General features: G+C 39.5%; 1 protein-coding gene across 1 annotated transcript in view; it reads left to right on the top strand.

Annotated features, from left to right (window-relative positions):
• FRMD3 (FERM domain containing 3) overlaps positions 1 to 19,871 on the top strand; it is a 63,983-nt gene extending 44,112 nt beyond the window's left edge. The window contains exons 9-12 of the mRNA XM_009575572.1: positions 848 to 922; positions 1,479 to 1,547; positions 4,768 to 4,889; positions 19,276 to 19,871. Coding sequence (XP_009573867.1) covers positions 848 to 922; positions 1,479 to 1,547; positions 4,768 to 4,889; positions 19,276 to 19,871 — 862 coding nt within the window. The remainder of the gene's footprint in view (positions 1 to 847; positions 923 to 1,478; positions 1,548 to 4,767; positions 4,890 to 19,275) is intronic.
• The last annotated feature ends 268 nt before the right edge of the window (positions 19,872 to 20,139 follow it).

The following is a 20,139-nucleotide window of genomic DNA, read 5'->3' as shown; positions in this document are numbered from 1 at the left end:
CTTTCGGTCGTGGGCGGCGTGTCAGGGGGGTCGGCAGTGAGCGACACGCCTGGCCTTGTCTGGGCAGCCCCCTTTATCCTCACTCAGGGGCTGTGGTTTCCATGGCAACGGCAGGTACTTGCACGTTGCTACATTCCTGCGCAGGTGCGTAGGCTTCGCACGGCTCCAGCCTCGCTCCTCATGCGGCTAGCACGCGGCTAGCACGCGGCTGGCACGCGGCTGCACATGCGCACACGCTCCTCACGACTGCGGCTAGCGCGGGGTCTCTCGTGACCCTCGGTTGAGCCCAACCGAATCCTGCGCACGGCACAGCCCCTGCAAACCAGAGCTGGTCTCCATGGCCCCGCAGCCACTCCCATACTATTCTTCGCTTAGACAAGCAATCTTTGAGACAAATGCTTTACAGTTCAGTCCCTTACAAAGTGTTACCACTTCTTTATTATTTCTTTGCTTTACTAGTGGGAAAGTGAAAATAGCCGTATCTTCCCACAAGCAAGGTAGTGTCAGGGCAAACTTGTCCTAGGGGCTTTTGGTGTACCACGGTCTTTCCTTCATCCTGCGAATGAAAGCCCCTAGAGATGCAGCAAGTGTCGGCATTTAATTTTCTTGCTTTCCTATCCCAGTAATCACTTGTTTTATGTTCGGTCATTCTGTGCTGTCTGAATTGTTTTATGTATGCTTTAGATCCTAATTTGTATAAAGGCCGTAAAAAAAGTTGGAAAGCCCAATTACTGAATGTTACTTTGTGGTATAAAAATAACAAAGCTTGTAGTTGGCCTTGTTCGTTTTTGCTTATCAGGTTCCTTCTGTGCTGAAGATGTGACAACTTGTGTTCTTTTTCTTCAAGGTATGCAAAATCCAGTCAGATCAAGACCATGTCCAGCAGCAAGATATTTTTTAAAGGCAGTAGATTTCGATATAGGTGGGTGTTTGCTGTTTGTTTTTCATGGTAAACTACTTCAGAAAGTAAGAAAAAATGTCAGTAATTACTCATGGCAAATTAAGGGCTTTTCCTTCTTGAGGACCTGTTCACACGTAATCCAGGTCAGGATTCGAAACATTTTCTGTTGTCTCTTTAGCATCACTTATAAAATAAACTGGAGGCTTCATACAGACTTCTGTCAAAGAGCAGTTTCACCAGAACAGGGCTCCACTTTTGGTGCAGTTTCTGTAAAAACAAGGATGTGTGGCTGGTGTAGAGATTGTATGCCTCCTGAAACTGGGCAACTCTGGACCAGAGGTGCGTGCAGTCCAGTCCCACTCCTAGCGTTTTACTACAGAAGGTTCCTTTTTCTTCAGTAGCTTTGCAGAAAGTGGTCAGCAGCATTTTTAATCCGGGACATTATATATCCACTACACGGGATTTTTTTTTTTTCTTCTTTTGAATGTAACTTAATTGTTCATGTATGTATAGTGCTTGGCGTGTAATGAGCTCATCTTAGTATTTACTTCAATATTTATTTCACGTTTTAATGCAGTGGAAAAGTAGCCAAAGAGGTTGTGGAGGCAAGTTCTAAAATCCAGAGGGAACCTCCTGAAGTTCACAGGTATGTCTTGGCATTCAATATTAAAGTTTAAGGACTAAGGAGGATTATTGTTCTCTACAGAGAAATTCTCTTTCCTTTACTGTGAGATGTAATGGCTGTCATTCTGAGCTTCCACAATAAGACATGCAAGCCTTGGGGAATACGTGTTGCCAGTGTTACAAAATTCTGACAATAGCGTATTGTCTCCTCCACAAGGGAACTTAATCTGTGCTGCTTCGAAACTGGGTTTAATCAATCAGTCAGATAAGTAGCTTATATTATTTTCTGTGTTATGACATAGACTGTTATTACATGATCTTGACAGAAAAGTACGTTCTCATTTCATTCCTAGTTCTTGCCCAGTTTTGAAAGATTCTATTTTGTGTATGTATATGGGTATGTTTAAAGGTATACGTGATAGTTTTTCCATAATACAGTCAGATTAAAAAGCAGGAAGTGAAGAGAAAAAAGATCAGAGCACCCTTTTTTCGGAGAAAAAAGATTTGGCTTGTTAGAAATAAGCAGCTGGACTTCGCTAGCAAACTAATACTGTCTGGTCCTTATCACTCATTGTAGTGGCAGTGAAAATTGATAAGAACCTAATTAAAGTCCTTCAGAAGAGAAGAAAGAGGCCAGCAGGAAAAAGCTATTTAAAAACTTTTTTTAAAGGTTACTTAACTTTCTGGACATTCTACAGCCATATCCCTATTGTTATTGTGATTTTTTTTAGGGGCAAAGGGTGTGTGTTTGGTTGATTTTTAATTGAATATGGCGATTCCGTCTATATTTGAGAGAAAAGTGGATTGTCTTTATTAAAGGGCAGGAATATATGTGCAGCAAATATTTATAAATAAGCTGTCCAGCCCTATTATGTAATTAGTAGTAAGGCCATGCTTTGCTTGTGAACATGCTTTTACATTTAAAAGTGGGGTAAGTGGTGGTCTAGAATGTGTTAACTGAGAACACAGAAGGCAGAATATAGGTCTATCATTGAGGCAGGGTAGATTACTTGGGCACACAAATGCATTTTAAATGAAAATAGTTACTCACATAAGGAAATAGCTTATTGCCTACTTTCCATAGGGTTTCTTTCTTCCATAGGATAAGAAAAGATTTTCATGTCAAATTAATTTTTATCTTGTATTTTACTTTTCTTTGCTTGCAGTATTTAAAGTATTTTAAACACATTGTTTAAAACTCTTAGTGTACATAAAGAAACAGATCAGAGGGCAAAAAAGTTTATAGAGCAATGTCACATGGATTTAACACCCATAAATAGTAATGTATTTTTTTTATGATTAACCTTCTTAAAATGTTTGCATTTACAATATTATGGTAGTTCCATGTTCACTTTCTTAGAAAGACTAAGAAAATGTCTAATGATTTCAAGTGTTTTGAAATGGGAGACCAGTAGATAGCTTGTCCTTCTAAGAGCACATGTAGGCAAAAAGCACAGAAAATTTTCAGCTCCAAAAAATGCAAGATTTAGAAACAAGTTAGTCTATGAAAGAGGGTTTGGGGGCAGGAAATGGTAGTTTTTCAGATGCAAAACATTTAGAGGAAACGATATGATTGAAGTTAAAAAAAAAAAACAAATTATATATATATACATATACATATACATATACACATACACATACACATACACATACACATACACATACACATACACATCTCCCTCCCTGCGCCCCCTCCCTCCAAGTTAAATCAGTGGTACCATGGCTGCATTGAGAAGGAAATGCAGTTGTGAGGAGGTAACTGTTCAATATCTTTGTGTTTGGATATTACACTTAAAGCACTACAGATTGAAAATCTGTTGGAGTGTGTAGTTATGCAGCATTAATGCGGTGCCAAGTTCTTCTGACAAATACACAGTGAATGATTTAATATTTCGCTTCCAGGGCATGCCTGAAGGAGGGATCTTTGTAAATAAGTATGGAGTAGGAGCCTTATGGGTGCTCCCAGGCACAACTCTGGTTCTGGGAGTTGCTTGATAGCTCTTTACAGAAGCACAAAGATCCAGGGGATGCATAACAAGTCTGTGGAGGTACCGTTGGGTTGCAGTGATTGTAATTACAGTAGTCTGAGTGAAAAACTTCTTTGGATAGTGAAAACTTAAACTAAATAGTTATTAGAGACTGCTCACAGAATGCAAATGAGGACATAAGTAGCTTTGGGCATATGTTAATAAGCAAGGAATCATGGCAATTGAGCAAGAAAGTTTGTTTATCCCCACAGAATATTTAATGACACGTAATGTGACTTAGAGTAGGACATTTGTGACCTGAGTTTACCTAAACCCTCAGCAACACACTGTCTCTTCACTTGCAATAGGTGCTTTGTTCAGTTTGTTTATCTATGTGGAATTTTAAGTTGAGTCTTTGTGCAAACTTGAAATCCATTTTGTGAAACTTCAGCACTGTACCTATGTACCATTTGAAGTCAAGTAGAATCCTCTTCCTTTTCAACTTTGCTTTTGTCAAAAGTAAATATTTTATAATGTAATGGTTCAGATTTATTGCAGGATTCTTGCTTCAGGCCTGTATCATGTAAGTGCTAGATAACATTCTAAAGAGCCATTTTATTTTCTCAATAATATGGTTTTAGGCTGATGAGCCTCATGACTGAAGCAAATCATCAGCATTCCTCAAACTTTCCTGAGAAAGTTCAACACCTGCTGTCAGGAAAGCCTGTTAGAGCCAAGTAAGACAAGAAAGAAAACCAGCCTGAGCACTTGGAGGCATGGTGTAGAGGCAGTGTCTGGGGTGCGTGAGAATGAGAGCGCTGTGTGTCTGTTAACTGGAGGATACGGTTGTTCCTGCTTTAGTCTTTCGTCTGCAGTAATCAAACCGTAACAAATCCTTTACCCAGTCCCGGAGGCAATGGAACATCATCAGGAAAATGATTTGTATCCTCTCTACCTTCCCCTTCCTTGAAGCCAAGTGCTTATGTCTGCTGCACAGTGTGGAGAGGAGCAACACGCTGAAATCCTGCATGAGATGAGAAGGAGTCAGGCTGAGAAAAGGGAAGTAAACTGGCACAAAACCTTCTCTTACACTTCAGATATTGAAAGGTTTATATCTGCTGAGGGTGTAACACAACATGGCTGAAAGCAGCGTTCAGTGTGCAGAGCTTGTTGTGATAGCTCAAGGCCTATTGTAATTTATGCAAAACAATTCTGAGATTGGACTGCAGTTGTTTCCTTGTGAATAAACTGACCCTGTTTTCCCTGTTCTTTTAGAACCAGCATTACCCAGAGTCGCAGCTCTCCCTCGTTGAACAAGCAACTCATAATCAACATGGAACCTCTGCAGCCCCTCCTTCCTTCTCCCTGCGAGGAGGAAGAGGTTCCTTTAGATGATGGTGAGTCACTTACCCAATTCTTGCCAAACACTACCAATATTTATTATAAAATATTCGGTAAAAGCTGTGTTAGTGACTCAGGGAGGTGGAAAAAATCTAGTAATTTCCATTAGGAGTACGTCATACTGAGAAATGATCACTAGCTCAAGGAACTGTGCACAAGCTTCATGCGAGATACGTTGTGAGGAAAGTTACTACTCTTAAGTTTTCTGTTTCAAAAATCTTTTTTTAGATTGTCAGGTGAAAGGAACTTAACAGGAAAGAAATAATTCAACATAGCACCATTTTACTAAATAGTAACTGCAGTTACGCAGGGGTGAAAACTGGCAGTTTACTGCTAGGTATGTTTTTTTCCTTGCTTCCCTTTACTTTTATATTTCTTTCTTTCTTTTCTAATGTTAGGAAAAACTGTCTGCTAATTTAATTCCATTGACAAAAAGGGACATTATTTGAAGGTCAGCTAGGAAAAAGTCTCTGCTAATTTAATCCCATTGACATAAAGGGACGTTATTAGGAGATCAGTTTGAATGCATTTTGTAGAACAAGGTTTTCCATGTATTTGTTTATTCCTTGATATTTTAAAAATCACACTCAACACCTATCTTTTTGAGATGCGGTCATTACAAAGAATGGTATGAACATTTTAGCCAGTTTAAATGAGGATAACTGCATTCTTCCTAATAAAAAAGGAAGCCAACCAAACAAAAACTAACAGTGGTTCCCACTTGAGATGTTGTGAGCTAATTGTTTCAGAAGTTGGGAAATACGACCTCCTCTGTTGCTTTGTTGTGATCAATTAATGGGAAGCAGAAGAGAGCTGAGCAAGTATGTTCATTCATTTTCATTGGAGTACGTCCTAATTTCATTTTATAGGAGTCATATGAACATGTTTTGTTCATTCTTTGGAGTTTCAACACTGAACGTAGTAAGAACAGGGTGAATTAGATTGTCTATGTATTTAGCTTTTTATAATGAGTAGTAGTAGCTGCATGACATGTAGTTAATTTTAATAATTACTTGTTAACCTCTGCTGTGAAATACCTGTATCTGAGAATTCACTTTTTGGCAGCCAAGTACCAAGCACTGTGTTCCTGCTAGGCAGTTTCTACCACTGCAGAGTACCAACAGCTTGCTGCTTGTAAGACTGCTGTGTCACACTTACAACTCTAAGCAATTAAACCCATTTTTGGAAACTGCTGACTTATCACTGCTATATGCTCACCAGAGAGTGCTGGTTTCAAATGTATGTATTGCAGAAGTTTGAAAGTCATGCTTCCTTTTAGTCAGATTGTTTTTAATACTATGATTTAATTGAAATATTCGCTGGTGGGTTTCGTGTAGAATATGTTATGCATAGGTAAATACCACCAACTGCTAAGTTAACAGTACTTAGCTCTTTTACGGTATTTTCCCGCAGCAAACTTGGCTATATTATCAAATTGCAGCTTGAACTGATCTCACAGCTCTCTGACACTGATGCTGGCTCTCTTCCTCACAGGCACTCAGTCCACTTCTGTGGATTCCCATCTGCTTCTTTGCACCAGCACTAATCACCCCAGAGTGAACTGGGAGAAGTAGTTTAAAAAAAAAAAGCCAACCAAATCAAAACAAAAAAAAAAAAACCCCAAACCCACAACCAACAACCCCCTAACTGTACAGTGTCCCACCACTGGCTGGCTCAACCTTTAAGTGGCTCATCAGAGAGGGTCGGGCAAGGTCCTGGGCGAGGGCAAGGGCAGGAGCAGGAGATGGGGAGAGGGACGGCAGCTAGCCCTAGGACTGACTCACCTGCATTGGGAAGCTGGTTTTAGTGTGTTACGTGTGTGAAACAGCTGTGGCATCTCTAAATGTCTGGGCCTGAGGTGGGGGTGGACACCCTGAGGTGCTTTCCAAAGGGCCTGCAGATGCTATCGAGAGCACAGTGTAGCCGTGCCTAGGTCAGATGTCCCTACACTGCGTGGGTAGGCTCATGCAGCTTCCAGGACCCCTGCTTGTATTTCTGCAAGGTGCTGCCGTATGCATACGGATGTTCCAGCTGCTGATGGCCGAGACCTTCACAAGGTGCTGCATTGTGCTGTGTAGATGGGCCCAAGCAGCTTGTTAGCAGAGGTGGCTATAATGGCGCTGTCAGCTGTGCATACCTTGGGCAGATGCAGGAGAGTGCACAGCTTTGTCTTTTAACTGAGCAAAACTTACTTGTTCTTAATTTTAAATTGGCTTTATATATTGTGAGCAAAACACATGGCCAAAAATATGGTGGCCTCAGTGTCTTGAGTAAATACCTCTGCTTCCTGAAACTTCTGGAGACATGAACTCTGAGTTGGCTGAGCCTGGGCGGTATGAAACTGAACTAACAGAAACTGCCAGGTGAGAGGGAAGATTTTGTGCCAATTACTTGGTGGTTACTAGGGGACAAATCCATCGGAGATGGCGATAGCAGAGTCTGCAGGGGATTTTGAGCAGCTTCAGCCTGCCTTGTTGTCCATCCTTTCAGATGGAAAAAAACCCACTATGCAACCAAATATTGAAAAACACTAAAGCCCAGCCATTCTTCTATTTGAAATTCCATCTTAGAAATCTACTCTGGCTATTATGCTGAAGTGAATCTGTCCTCCGAAAAAGCCCAAATTGTCCAGTGGTTTTGCAGACATGTAAGAAAGGGTGTACTGACTAAACATGGTCATAAATGACATAAATGACCACTGTTTGTGGGAAGAGAGATACTGGATGCCCATGATATCACTGTAATAGTTACTTTAGCAGTTGGCACTTAGGCAAGAGGATTTGAAAACAAGTAAGGGCATTTTATTTTTTATTAGAATGGCAGGCAAAAACATCCAGAGTTTGTCTATTGGTGTGTCATTCTTCAAGAGGCAATTCTTTAGTCTGCACTTAGCAGTCATATACAGGTGTCTAATTACTAATTTAAGCACCAGATTTGAATTTGTATTCTTAAATGTGCTTTCATTCCTGTTTTAAATTATAGTTATGTAAGTGACTTACCTAAGAGATTGGCCACCAGCCAATGCATATTTTATCAAACTAAAAAACTCATCTCAAGTCCTCATGGCTTAGGTATTGCAGGTCATCTCTCAGTGCTTTGTTGCTACTGCTTAGATTGGTTCTTCAGGCTTTCACATTCCTTGTTACTGACTCTTGTTTTGCACTAATGTCCCTTCTGTCTCAGGAGGAGGAAAGAGGCACAGTAGTGTAAAGATGCAACCATAAAATTACTGTTGTGCGTAGAATGTTATTACATGGAATTAGATTTTACATGTATGAGTGTCAGATATGCTTGGAGAGATAATTTCTACCCTTTGAACCTAAAAGACATTGTTCAAAAGGCACCTAGCTACAAAAGTTTTAAGTGTGTCCAGAAGTATGATTGCAAAATTCATTTTTGTCACAGATGGCCAAATTAGGTCCTTCTGAATGGTCCTATTAGGTCCTTTCCATGGTCCTTGCTCCACGTGGAGTTGAGCATGTTATTTTTTTTTTGGTGGCTGCCTTCTTTCGCCATCGGATTTGGTGAGACAGTTTATTGCCTGTCCTGATCACTTGGCAATTATTTTGCAGGTGGTGGATCATTGTCTTTGGATTTTCCAGCACCAGATGCTGTCAGGGCTTCACGTGTTTGAGTAGTCCAATTAAAAAAAGAAAAGAAAAGAAAAAAAAAAAGGGCAAAACCACACCTCTGTGTCACAGGATGTTAATGTGGTTTTGACAAAGTGACGAAAACTTCTTTTAAGTCGCTTGATACTTGTATGCTCAGGTTTCATACATGAATTATTTTCCTGGTGACATTGACTTTTGCCTTTGGAGCAACCAAAGTGAAAGTAGCATGCTTCAGTCATTCTATTGATTGATCTACCTTGTACTGTATTTTAGAAAAGAGAGAGTTGATGGCACAGACTCATTCTAAATTCTTCTTGTTTATCCATGTTCCTCAATTTTTTATTCCCCAGAGAGTTACACACTTTTTAGATCTCCTCATTGATCTTTTAAGATTTTTTTTTTCTTATGAAATTGTAAGCCTGTGCATCTGAGTTGTGTACGGAGAGCTCTTATCCTTTAGCAAACTTAATTTTGTGTGTCATTCAAGTATAAGAAATATTGCATTAATGGCAATTAATTGGCACGAGTGATATCTTTACTTTATAATGTGGAGCCTTTGTTGCATCTTACAAGCATGTATGGGAATGAGCACACATCAGCTACTACCAGTCTAGCTGTCTCTGTGTGTGAGTTCTCGTCTGCGTAAGCTTTGGCTGTAGAGCAGAGGCATACGGAGTTTTTGTGGGTACAGCTTAGGCAACAACACATGAAAAATTGGCCACTTATGAATAATAGTATGAATAAATATAAAAAATATGCTAGTAAAAAGTGAAATAATGGTAAGATTCTGTTCACATGTTATGTTTGTACAGCAAGAACACTGTAACAGTATTGAACACGGTGGTGGTTATTGTAAGAATTGGTGCTTTCCAGTTTTTGTAGCTGTGTACACAGTGAAGACTCAACCCTTTTTAGTGAGATTTTAATGATCTTCTTTTGGTTGCTACAGCAGTTACGAGAATAAAGGTGAGAAAAGCAGACAGAATCTTACTTTTGAAGTGGTGACAAAATGGAGGTAGAAAGCGAAGGGGCACTTGATCTTTCCTCAGACCCACAAGGAAGTGCTTGCAGAGAAGGAAAGGAAGAGAGGAGTGTTTACCCTGCAGGGGGAAGGAGTAAAAAGGAGCACTGCTGGATATTCATACTGTATGGGCCAGGCAGGGGAAAGGAGCCACCATGAAGATGCTTTCCAAAAGCTCCATTGAAGCAGATGTCTTTCATGAGAGAAATCATTTGGTGTAAAATACACTATTAGCAGGACTCTCTCCCCTGCCGCGTTCTTTCCCACATATTTGCGCAAGGACGTCAGATAACGAAGACTTGCATGGCACAACATGTTGTAAACATGTTAAAGGTAAGTATTCTGGGATGTGAGAGGCTGCCTCCGCCCCGCAGTACACGCCTTCCAGTTTATCTCCTTTCTGTGGTTTCAGTGGACCCAGTAAGAGCTCTTTTCCCACTAGGAGACTGTGATGCTGTGCGCATGGTTGCATTCCAGCTTCCAGCTGGAGCAAGTTAGCAGCAGCCGGCGTATGTGCGTCATGCCTTTTTTTAGGAGCCTGCATATTTCTGCTGGACGGGGACGGGGAAGTGCTGAGCCTCGTGAAGCAACACTTCTTTCTGGTGGATACGAATATGTCCAATAGTTGTCCACAAGTGGGAACTGGAGCACATATGCAAAGAGAGACATTTTTCCTAAACTTAGGAATTTTCTCTTCTTGTTTATACACAGGCAGGTCAGCTTTGATTCTAGGCTTGAAATGAAAGCATTTTCATCTCATTGGTTTACCTTGTAACTAAGGTTTGTAAGCACAGCATAGGATTTTTCCGTTTCCTTTCCCTTTGCATTTTCCACAACTACTTTCCAGGCAGTGGTGGGAAACTGACATCAGTGGCCAAATTGAAGCTCTGTAGAAAAATAATGGGCACAGTCTCATTTTGTTCTGTGAAAAACAGACCCTAAATGCTGGCCTTTTGTTTCACTGCACTGTGTTTTGATGCCCTGGATATTTTTATGCTTGTGTGTGTGGTTCAGCTGTTATGCTAGCAACTGCTAACTGAGATGGATGCTGTGGAAGTTTGTATTGTAAGTTATGAGGCATTTGGAAATGTTTAAAAATAACCTCTCATTCTGTTCCCTACTGGGATATTTTTGTGGCCATGTTAGAAGCTTGTCATTTGATTCATTGAGAGTGACTTGTGCTAGCCTCTTAAAACTCAGTGGGAACTCAATAAAAGGTCCAAGCTGATATGGGTATAGCCTTTACAAGACTTTGAGAAGAGGAATTAATAGTCAAAATGGTGAAATGTCTTGTAAAAATCCAAACCAAGAGAAGCATTCATTTGCGGATGGTTAACCACTGCAACAAGGAAGTGTGCATTCGATTACTGCGGCATGGCTCCAAGATCACAGCCAGAAGGGCTGGTAAATTTACATTTATTTTCTTAAACCTTTTTTTCCCTGCCCTGTAGTTTATTATGTTAATAGTGGTCTCTTGGAAAGGAACTGTACTGTGAATGGCAACGTTACATTGAGCACAGCAGAAAATACGGACAAATTACTGACAGGAGCAGAGTTGCAAATGGGGAATGAATGAGGTGAAACTTAAATGATATTTGTTGTAATATCTTAAGTAAATTGTGGATTTATTTGTTAATTGCTAACAAATGAGTGACTGGAATTGTAGTTTTCTTGGACTGAGGGGAATAAATACCTTGAAACTGTGATAATTTCTGACAAAACTAAATAGTTCTTAAATTAGCAGGTAGGTTGGTAGCAGATTTTGAATGTCAGCTGAATACAGTAGTGGATACAGTTTAGCATTTTACTGCAACTGAGAGGCTTGAGTTGCCAGACCATAACTTGGTTGTTGTTATTTTTCTAGCTACTGAATAATTTAATATACCGAATAATAGTACTGGGGGAAGGGTGGGTGGGGAAAGGAGTTCTGATTCAGATCTCTTTTTCACTACACATAACAGGAGTGCAAGCCAAGAAACAAAAAGTACTCAGTATTGCTTTGGATAGCAACCAAAATGAAGGGTTTTATTTTCTTGTTTTTATACCAAATCCCTTTGCCAAAGATAGATTGACCCCTCTATCAATCTATATGTCTCTGTTTCCTTAATGAAGTAAGACATTTCAGAATTTGTTTCTCCATGCATTCTGTGGGACTGTTTACTTTTGATGTTTTGTCATATATAGGTCGACAGATTTCAGTTTCCATGCAGCTGTATAAAACTATGCCTTTGTATTGAATCTTCATGTCAGAAATGAGTATTTACGGAAGAATTAACTGAGAATGTTCTGGCAAAACCCAGAATATTCTCACACTTTTGGCATCTGAAAATCAGAAAGCAGTAAGCGCAGCATATAGGGGAGAACCTGCTTCTTGCAGTGATTTGTCTCTGAGTAGCAACAGCTCCTGGCTGCCTTTGCTTCATGAATTCACCACTCGGGAAACTATAGTGTCTATGAGAATGCACCTAACTCCCTTGATTCAAAAATTAGTAGCAAAATTGAAAAAGCATTAGTATTTACATGTATTTTGTATTCTTACACCTCAGAAGTTAAATGCTGGCTCCAAATAGATACAAGCCATCGGTTTAGTATGACACCAGTCTAGTAACAGATTTGTGCATTGGGGCTACATTGGATCTTAAAAACCTTGATTTTGCAGTACTGTTTATAGGATGTTACTCCTTTTGGTGTACACATGCATAAAACCTGTATATCAGCATATGAAACCTAAGAACTGGATTTAGCTTGTGCAAAACTCATGCCAGGGGGCATAATTCCTTGGGAGAACCCTGTTGCTGAGTGGGGATGATGAAATGTCCCACTTTTTTTTTTTTTTTCACATCAGTGCCCAGCTCTTTTCAGCCTTGCTGTCTTGGCTTGGTGCTAGACACTGAATCGCTGCAGTCCCTTCACCAGCTCCTCCCCTTTCTCTGAGCTGCTGACAAATGTATCTTGCCCTCTCATTCCCACTCCCATGATACACAGTTCTCTCTCGCTGCTACTCCCCTTAGCCTTTTCAGTGCTTAATCCTGGTTCTGGAAGGGGGTCAGCAATGCTGGGGTGGGCTCCTTCCAGGCCAGAGGGAGGTTAGAGGCACTCCAGAACGTCCGCTGTGCTGCATGCTCTGTTTTGCTTCTGTCTCTGCGCTTTGGATGCCCTTTGCGGGGTGTGAAAAGCAGAGCAGCGGTCTCCGGTGGCTGCACTAGCTGTGACATTAGTTGAACACCATGACACACAACACAGTTGGGAGGCCAGTTGTAATGCCGCGGAGTCAAAGTGCTTGCAGCTGATGTGAGTTGGCAACTACGACAGGGCTTTGCTCCCTTCTAGAAGTTCCCGAAAGACTAAAACAAATGGGAACGGCCAGCAGGAAAGCCAGGTCACTGCCCAAAAAGGAGTTACTATAAACTGTGATTGATTTACTCTCCTTGCAAAGCTACAACAGGTGTCTTCTATGGGCACAGGATGTGGGTAAGGTAGGGTATCTATGGCCTCCTGCTTCTGAGGGCTGGACATCTGGCCGTGATGCAGATCCTGCTTTGATATAGATCCTGTGGGGGGGAATATTTGAGTTTAGTGCAATTCTGGATTCTGTTTCCTACATTTTCTTTGTGACATCCGTGCACTTTGCTCATGTGAGAAAGTTACCCTCTCCTTCCCTCGAAAAGGTGATTCTGTTCGTAGTACAAATAAATTTTGTCCACACTGAAAATAAGCAAAGGAATACACAATATTTCTAGAGAAAGTAGTAAAAGGGATAGGAAGGAACTGTCCTAACTGCAGCCTGGCTGGCCTTCCTTGTTTACATATCTGTATGAAGTATTCCCAGCACTGCTCTTTCTGGACCATATCTAATTTTTCAGTTCTCTGTTTAAAAGAAGGAAATCTTCACACTTGTTCTTTTCTCCACTATACAAAGCCTTTACAGATGTGTAATTCTGTTTGCATATCTGGTAAGTAAAGCTGTGTGCAGTATATCCAGCCACCAGACAATGTGTGAACTGAATTTTTTAATAAGCAGAGGATGCATTTTTCTGGGGTGCTGTATTTCCAGCAACTGCAGCTTCTTAAGAATGGTGGAGCTGGGGCTGCCCTTCATCCTGCTAATCCTCAGCTGCTGGTTTTGGCCCCTTTAGAAACACTAGCAGCTGACAACATTTATGTCAGACCTCTTGCACGTTCATGTTCACAGCAGATGACCACTGAAAACTCGTGTTTTATTCAGCTGTTCATGTTCCTATCTGCTGCAGCAAGTTAGAGGTTTGGAGCAATCCCAGTATTTGGTGGAAGGGAGGTACTGAGTTTTGGCTGATGACATCTCTCTGGCTCTGTAAAATTTGTCCAGTTGCCAGAAAAGTGTAGCAAATTTTTGCTATGGATATATAATATAAGAAATAAAATTCAGATTTTTTACTCAATATTCCAGTAATATGTATTAAAAGATTCTCATCTATGGAATGTAAATTGCTGGTAAAAATATAAAATGAAGACTGGAAGGAAGAAGTCTTCTCAAATGTAATTTAATACTCAAGTCATAGTCCTTTAAATCTAAAAACAATATAAATTTTAACTAAAAAACAGTAGACTTTTCAAAGTTTAGCCCAAAAAATTATACAAAATTATAGCCTTATAAGGGTAGCAGCAAAATAATTGTTATGTATGAATAGGAGCAAAGGATTTGCAGCAATATTGTAGAGTAATTAAAGGATATTGGCTTTGGGCTTGCTTTAGCTTTTATATTCTCTTTTTCCACTGGAAGACTCTGAGGATTTTTTTTTTTCTTTTAACCTGGTTTTATTACTGCAGATAACTGACTTTCTCGAAGGCTATCCAAAAAGTAAATAATGTGAAGAACTTGCTTCTTTTTTAAATTTGTGTCACTGCAATATTTATTGTACTGTAGAATGATTTTGAATTTCGGTGCTTTAATGTGATATTCTTATGCCTACACAAGTACTGTAAATGATATGTGTCATAATGACACTACACTTGGGTCTTTTGACACCATCAAAATCTGAGTGGCTCAACATATTTATCTGTATATTGCAACATGACTGGAACTTTGCTGTGGGCTTACATTGACCATGGTTAATAGCCAAGTATTTCCTCAGTCCTTGACTTGAGAAATGTTGTGCTATTTTTTTGTAGGGAATATGAAGGAATGAAAAGAACAGCTTGATATATTTAATTTTTTAAATATCAAATGACCTTGCACCAGCAGCAGTTAATGCCCATTCCAAATTTTCAATTTTTTATATTAAAATATTACTTATTTACGCTTATATTTGGCTGATATAAAATGCAGTTACTTTGATGTTATATGTTTTAACAAGATACAAAACAGCTGAAAATTCTTTTTTACTTTTTGAACTTTTTGTTTTTTGCTTTGATGCTATGGAATAGGATGTAATTCCTTTACTACCTGTATTAGGTAAAGAGTATAGGTAGGATGGATTGGCAGTAGTAATTGTTTTAGTTTCATGTGTACCTTCCTCTGATTGTGTTGCTTTTAAGTTACCCGCTCAAACTAAATAGTGGACTGGAAAGTTGATGTATGCTTCGGAACTGCGACCCATTCCAATTTTAATACAACCCCTTCGGAAAACACTCATCTGAAAAGGTTCCTCTGCTGCCTTCTGTCTACAAGTTAATCACAAAGTCAGACATTTGCCAGTTATTTGAGAAAAAGACAGTTTTAATTAAAGTTAATATGATCTTTCTTGTTTATGCTCACTATGTATGTTATGCACGCTGGAATTTACTCTGGAGAAGGAGAGAAGGCTCAAGAATCATAAATTGGGGTGACCTTTCTTTGCAGTAGCTGCAGCTGTCCTCTCCGTGATGAGAAACATGATGAAGATGTATTACTGACCTTACGTCTAAGCAGGTATAGAGAAGCCTATGGCCAGGATTCTCAAATTTGGGAGGTTAAAATTAGGTCCTTTAATCCATATTGAGGTGCCTAAGTAAGTGGCTCAACTTACCTTTTACTCCTACTAAGAGAAAGTGAAAAGCACATTTGAAAATCGAAGTGTAGTACTTGTGTATCTAAAGATACGTGTAGATGCTTAATATTGGGCTCCAGAGTTTAAAAATTTTGGCTTTTATAGTTTAAGGTATCATGAGTGCACTCTCAAATGACTCGGAGTATGGTTTGATGATCCAGCATTACCTGCTGTTATGGTATGCTTAGGAGAAAGATCCCCCCAAATCTGTTCTCACCTCTTAGCGATCGTATACTGTTGTGTCTAGTTTCAGTCTAGATCTTGATGTCTCCTCTTGATGACTGTGGCAAGTGTATTTGTTAATGCGAAGACTGGTGTAGACAGTAAGTTCCAGCACAAAACATGTTTCATGCTGAAATGTGATGAATTTCTAAAATGGTTGTGATAGGAGAGGACAGAGTAGTTCAGGCAAGGAATTATTAGCTAGGCAGTCAAATTAAGAGCTAACGAGGAGACATCTGCATTTTCTTTATTGCAGACAAGGTTTCATTTCAACTATGCAGATCTGCTGGCTAGGTGCTGGTGAAAGGAGCACTCCTGCTCTCTCTCCATCCCCTGTAATGTGCTGCACCCGTGAGAACATCTGACAAGCCAGGTCAGGAAGAAAAACCATCAGAGAACTAACCCAGGAGGAAAAACAGTTATCTTCCTAGGTCAGCTTTACAAGCTGGCTTGCTGAGGGATGAAATGAGAGGAAGCAGAAATGGTCTTTTTGGTTGATTTAGCCAGAATGTGAAAACTCACCTGGAGGCATGGCCAGCTTATCTCCTAGAGAGCAGGAAAAGATAACAAATTACAAGGGAAGAGATCTGTCTGGCCCATTCTGAAGACTTGGAAGGGGAAATAAATTTTCATAGTTAATGTGCTCTACTGAAGGGGGGATGCTTCCTGAGGATGGTGTTCTGTAATGAAGAGATTTTCAGTAACAAATATAACATGACATGTAAGAGCATGCACTAAGAAGGGGATCCAGAAAGTTGTCTGGTCAGGTAAGGAGCGAGCTGGGTTGTTCAGGGAGTGTTTTATTGTAAGTAGGTTCAAAGTGCAGGTGTTCTGTCATTTCTTATATCTTTTAGAAATATTTGTAATATGTTTTATATTTTATGTTGCATGTGTTGGCATTTCATCCCAACTGGTATTAAGTTCACTATAATTTTAAAGTTACCAGATATTAACAAGTCATCGCCCACCCAATTTTTGGGAAGTCTATAAACTGGGGTAACTTGCAAGTACCTTACTTACCGTTTTGATTGTCTGGAGAACATGCTAACAGAGCTGCAGAGGTCGCATGGAGGAATTTGCGGTAACTGTCAGGCACGCTGGCATACAGCAAGGTACTATGGCAGATATTTCCATGAGGAGGTATCTTAACAAGCTTTAAGATTCCTAGTGCAGCAGCCCCGTCTCACAAAGTATTAATCTGCTTCTTTAATTTCATTTACAAAGTTTTGACATGTTAACTTTGTATTGGCAGGTTTTTCTGCAAATACAGAGTATTTCGGGCTCTGGCAGAAATGTGATCATGTGCCTGTGTCTGGCTCAGGGCAGGTCTACTGCTGAGTGACCTGGTAGTGCACAGATCTGGTATCAGTTATGAAACTGAGATTTTCGTGGATATGTCCTGCCCTGAGCATGGTAGTCATGGTAGATACAACAGGGGGGAAAAAAAAAAAAATTGAAAATAGAGATTGTAAGACCTTGTAATTCAAGAAATGCAAAATTTGTGACAGAAAGTCTAGAGTAAGGTAAGTATCACCAGCTTCGCTGAAATGTTATGCCTACTGCTAATTTAATGATCAGTAGGTAATGGCATAAGAATATTCTTTTGCTATCTAGTCAAACAGAGAGAAAGTAGGTTTCAGAAACAAAGTTAGTAATTTCAGTACAGTGAATGGTATCTACAGTTCTTAGGACTAATAATGTAAAAAAAAAATCAGGGACATTTTCAAGAAAAAAGGCTTTTGATCTCAAAGTGAGGTTCTTTGCAGAATTTTGGTTGCGTTACTATTTAAAATTGTAGCTTAGTAAAACGCGTCCAAGCTGTGTATCTTCCTATATTGTAGATGTCTTTATGATAGGGATTTTTGCTTTTCAATTTTTGTCCTTGTTTTTTTCAATTTTAATCATATGTTTACAGAGCAGTGATGCATCTTTCCCTTATAGCATGGTTCTGATCGTGCCTTATTTCCCTTATCGCAAAATGACCATAATGGGCGTTTTGTTTAGTTTAGGTTTTTTATGTGTTTGCCATCCTTTAAAAGAAAACTTTAGTAGAGCTTGCTGAGACCCTTTTACTTCACACTGAAAACCATTATATGTCTAGTGTAATTAGCAGATGTATGCTTTTCTGACTACTTGTTTTTCTGTAGTAATACATTTTCTTTTATATCACATTGTTGTAAAATCTCTGAACCTTAATCTTTATGCACTAATACTGGAATGAATTTTTGATGATGTCAGTTTGCTATCTTTTACAGACATCTTTCGCTGAAATCAAATAATTGGGCTAATCTGAATTATAGGTAGTACTTTGACATTTATTTCCTGAGTTACTTGTTGGACAAGTTGTGTAACTTTGTATTGGTTTTACCTGCTATATCCTTATCTGTATGTTGCATTTGGATTAGTCATTAGTAAAGAATGGAGAGGTGCTTAACATCACAATGCTTAACATCACAAAACAAGAAGTACTAAGCATTATTATGTATTACTATTGCACATGATACTGTGTATGGTCTGTTCCTTTTACACATAGATGGCATCTGATGATGGTAATGAGTGTTGGACGTGGGACAAATTTAAAACTGTTTTCCCATCACACTATCCAAGCTCTGTGCCCAACTCTCCTCCCTTCCACTCCTACAACTGCAGTCACTGCAGTGTTGATGTAGCTGCAAAACAGCTAGACTTTCTTGCAGATTTATTGCTGTTAGTGTTAGACTGGGAAAAGGGTAGTTAGTGTTGAGAAGAGAGAGCTTGGGCAGAGAGTGGGGTCGTAAGAAACAAGCATACCAGTAAGGCTAAGAAAGACTCCTCTGTAAGGGGGAGAGAGAGATTTAAAGGAGAGGGAGAAAAGAGACTGTGGATATGAAGAGTAGAAAGATGACTGGTAAAAAAATGAGACATGAGGAGAGGGAATTTTTTAAAGAGGTGAGGCATTTCCATTCCATTTCAATGATACCTAATCCTCATACTGTGTGTTAACCTTCCTCTCCTTTTATCCTCCTTACTGTTAATATGAATTTATCATGATAATCTATTGTCTCTTTTTAATGTCATGCTCTATTAAAAATTCCCAATCTCAACCACTATCTTATCACTTTCTCTTCATTCATCTCAAAGAAATAAAGATGGATTGTTGTTGTTGTTATTATTATTATTATTATTATTATTAGACACCAAATAGCACCAATTCACATATGTACTAGGTATTCATATATATCAGAAGTCTGATTGCCAGAAGAAAATAAGCTGTTCTGTTTTGCATTACACCGTTGTTAGTGGTAGCTGCATCAGACAAAGTTAAGCAGATCTGGTGTACTGCAGTGTTGTAAAAGATGTTGCCCTCCTCTGGAGCTTTTCAGAAAGCTTTTCCAGTTTTTGCTAATTGTGTGTGGTCTGGTTTCAATATGCAAAGTGATTGCAGAATTTTCTTTCCAACCTCTATTAGATAGTATTGGAAGGCTGAGTTTTGCCACCAGGAAGGCAGAAATTTAGGATCACTATTTTCATCTCCTTTTTTCAGGTATCCAACTGCCAAAGGAAGATGAGATTTCAGTACCTGTGACTTCAAGCTCCCCAGTTAAGGACACTGGGGAGAATGTTGATCTTGCCATTGAACAGGAGGAGAAGATGAAAGAAGAACCTTTAACCATCTCAGAACTGGTATACAATCCTAGTGCCAGCTTGCTGCCCACCCCTGTTGATGATGAGATTGACATGCTCTTTGATACCTGTCCAAGAGTAGAGAATGAGAAAGATGATACAGATTCATTTGAGGAACTGGAAGCAGATGAAAATGCATTTTTGATTGCAGAGGAGGAAGAACTGAAAGAAGCTCGGAGAGCACTTAGGTGGAGCTATGACTTTCTAATGGGCAACATAGAGGTGAATGCCTTTGTGAAGAGTTTCTCCAGACTTCTCCTTGTAGGCCTTGGACTGTTGTTGTTTGTGTTCCCTCTTCTCCTTGTTCTCTTGGAGTCGGACCTTCAAATCTCTTTTCTCCATGAAATCCGTCAGACGCCGGAGTTTCAGCAGTTTCATATTGAATATTACTGCCCCCTTAGGCAGTGGGTGGCTTGCAAAATAAACTTCATTTGTGACACGCTGGGCAGCTTTTAAATTTTAAATAAATATGATACAACTAAGGGCTGTATTCAAAATTTCAGTTAGTGCCAGCCTTCCATAATGTCCCTGGGGCCATCAGTCGGTAGCTGTCTTCATATCCAGTTCATTAAAGACTCTTCAGGTTCTTAAGTTCCCTTTATGTACTTAAATTTCCCCCTTTATACAATCACCTTTCAGTAATCAAAAAGAAGCTTTATTTTAATTGCATTTCAGACTTCCTGCTCATCTATTACATCATATAAGATGGGGTCACAATATGTTT

This window comes from Fulmarus glacialis, unplaced genomic scaffold (assembly GCF_000690835.1).
Source record: "Fulmarus glacialis isolate BGI_N327 unplaced genomic scaffold, ASM69083v1 scaffold6384, whole genome shotgun sequence".
In the NCBI taxonomy this organism is placed as follows: domain Eukaryota; kingdom Metazoa; phylum Chordata; class Aves; order Procellariiformes; family Procellariidae; genus Fulmarus; species Fulmarus glacialis.
Note: the sequence above shows the minus strand (reverse complement) of the source record. Positions and strands in the feature narration are given on the sequence as shown.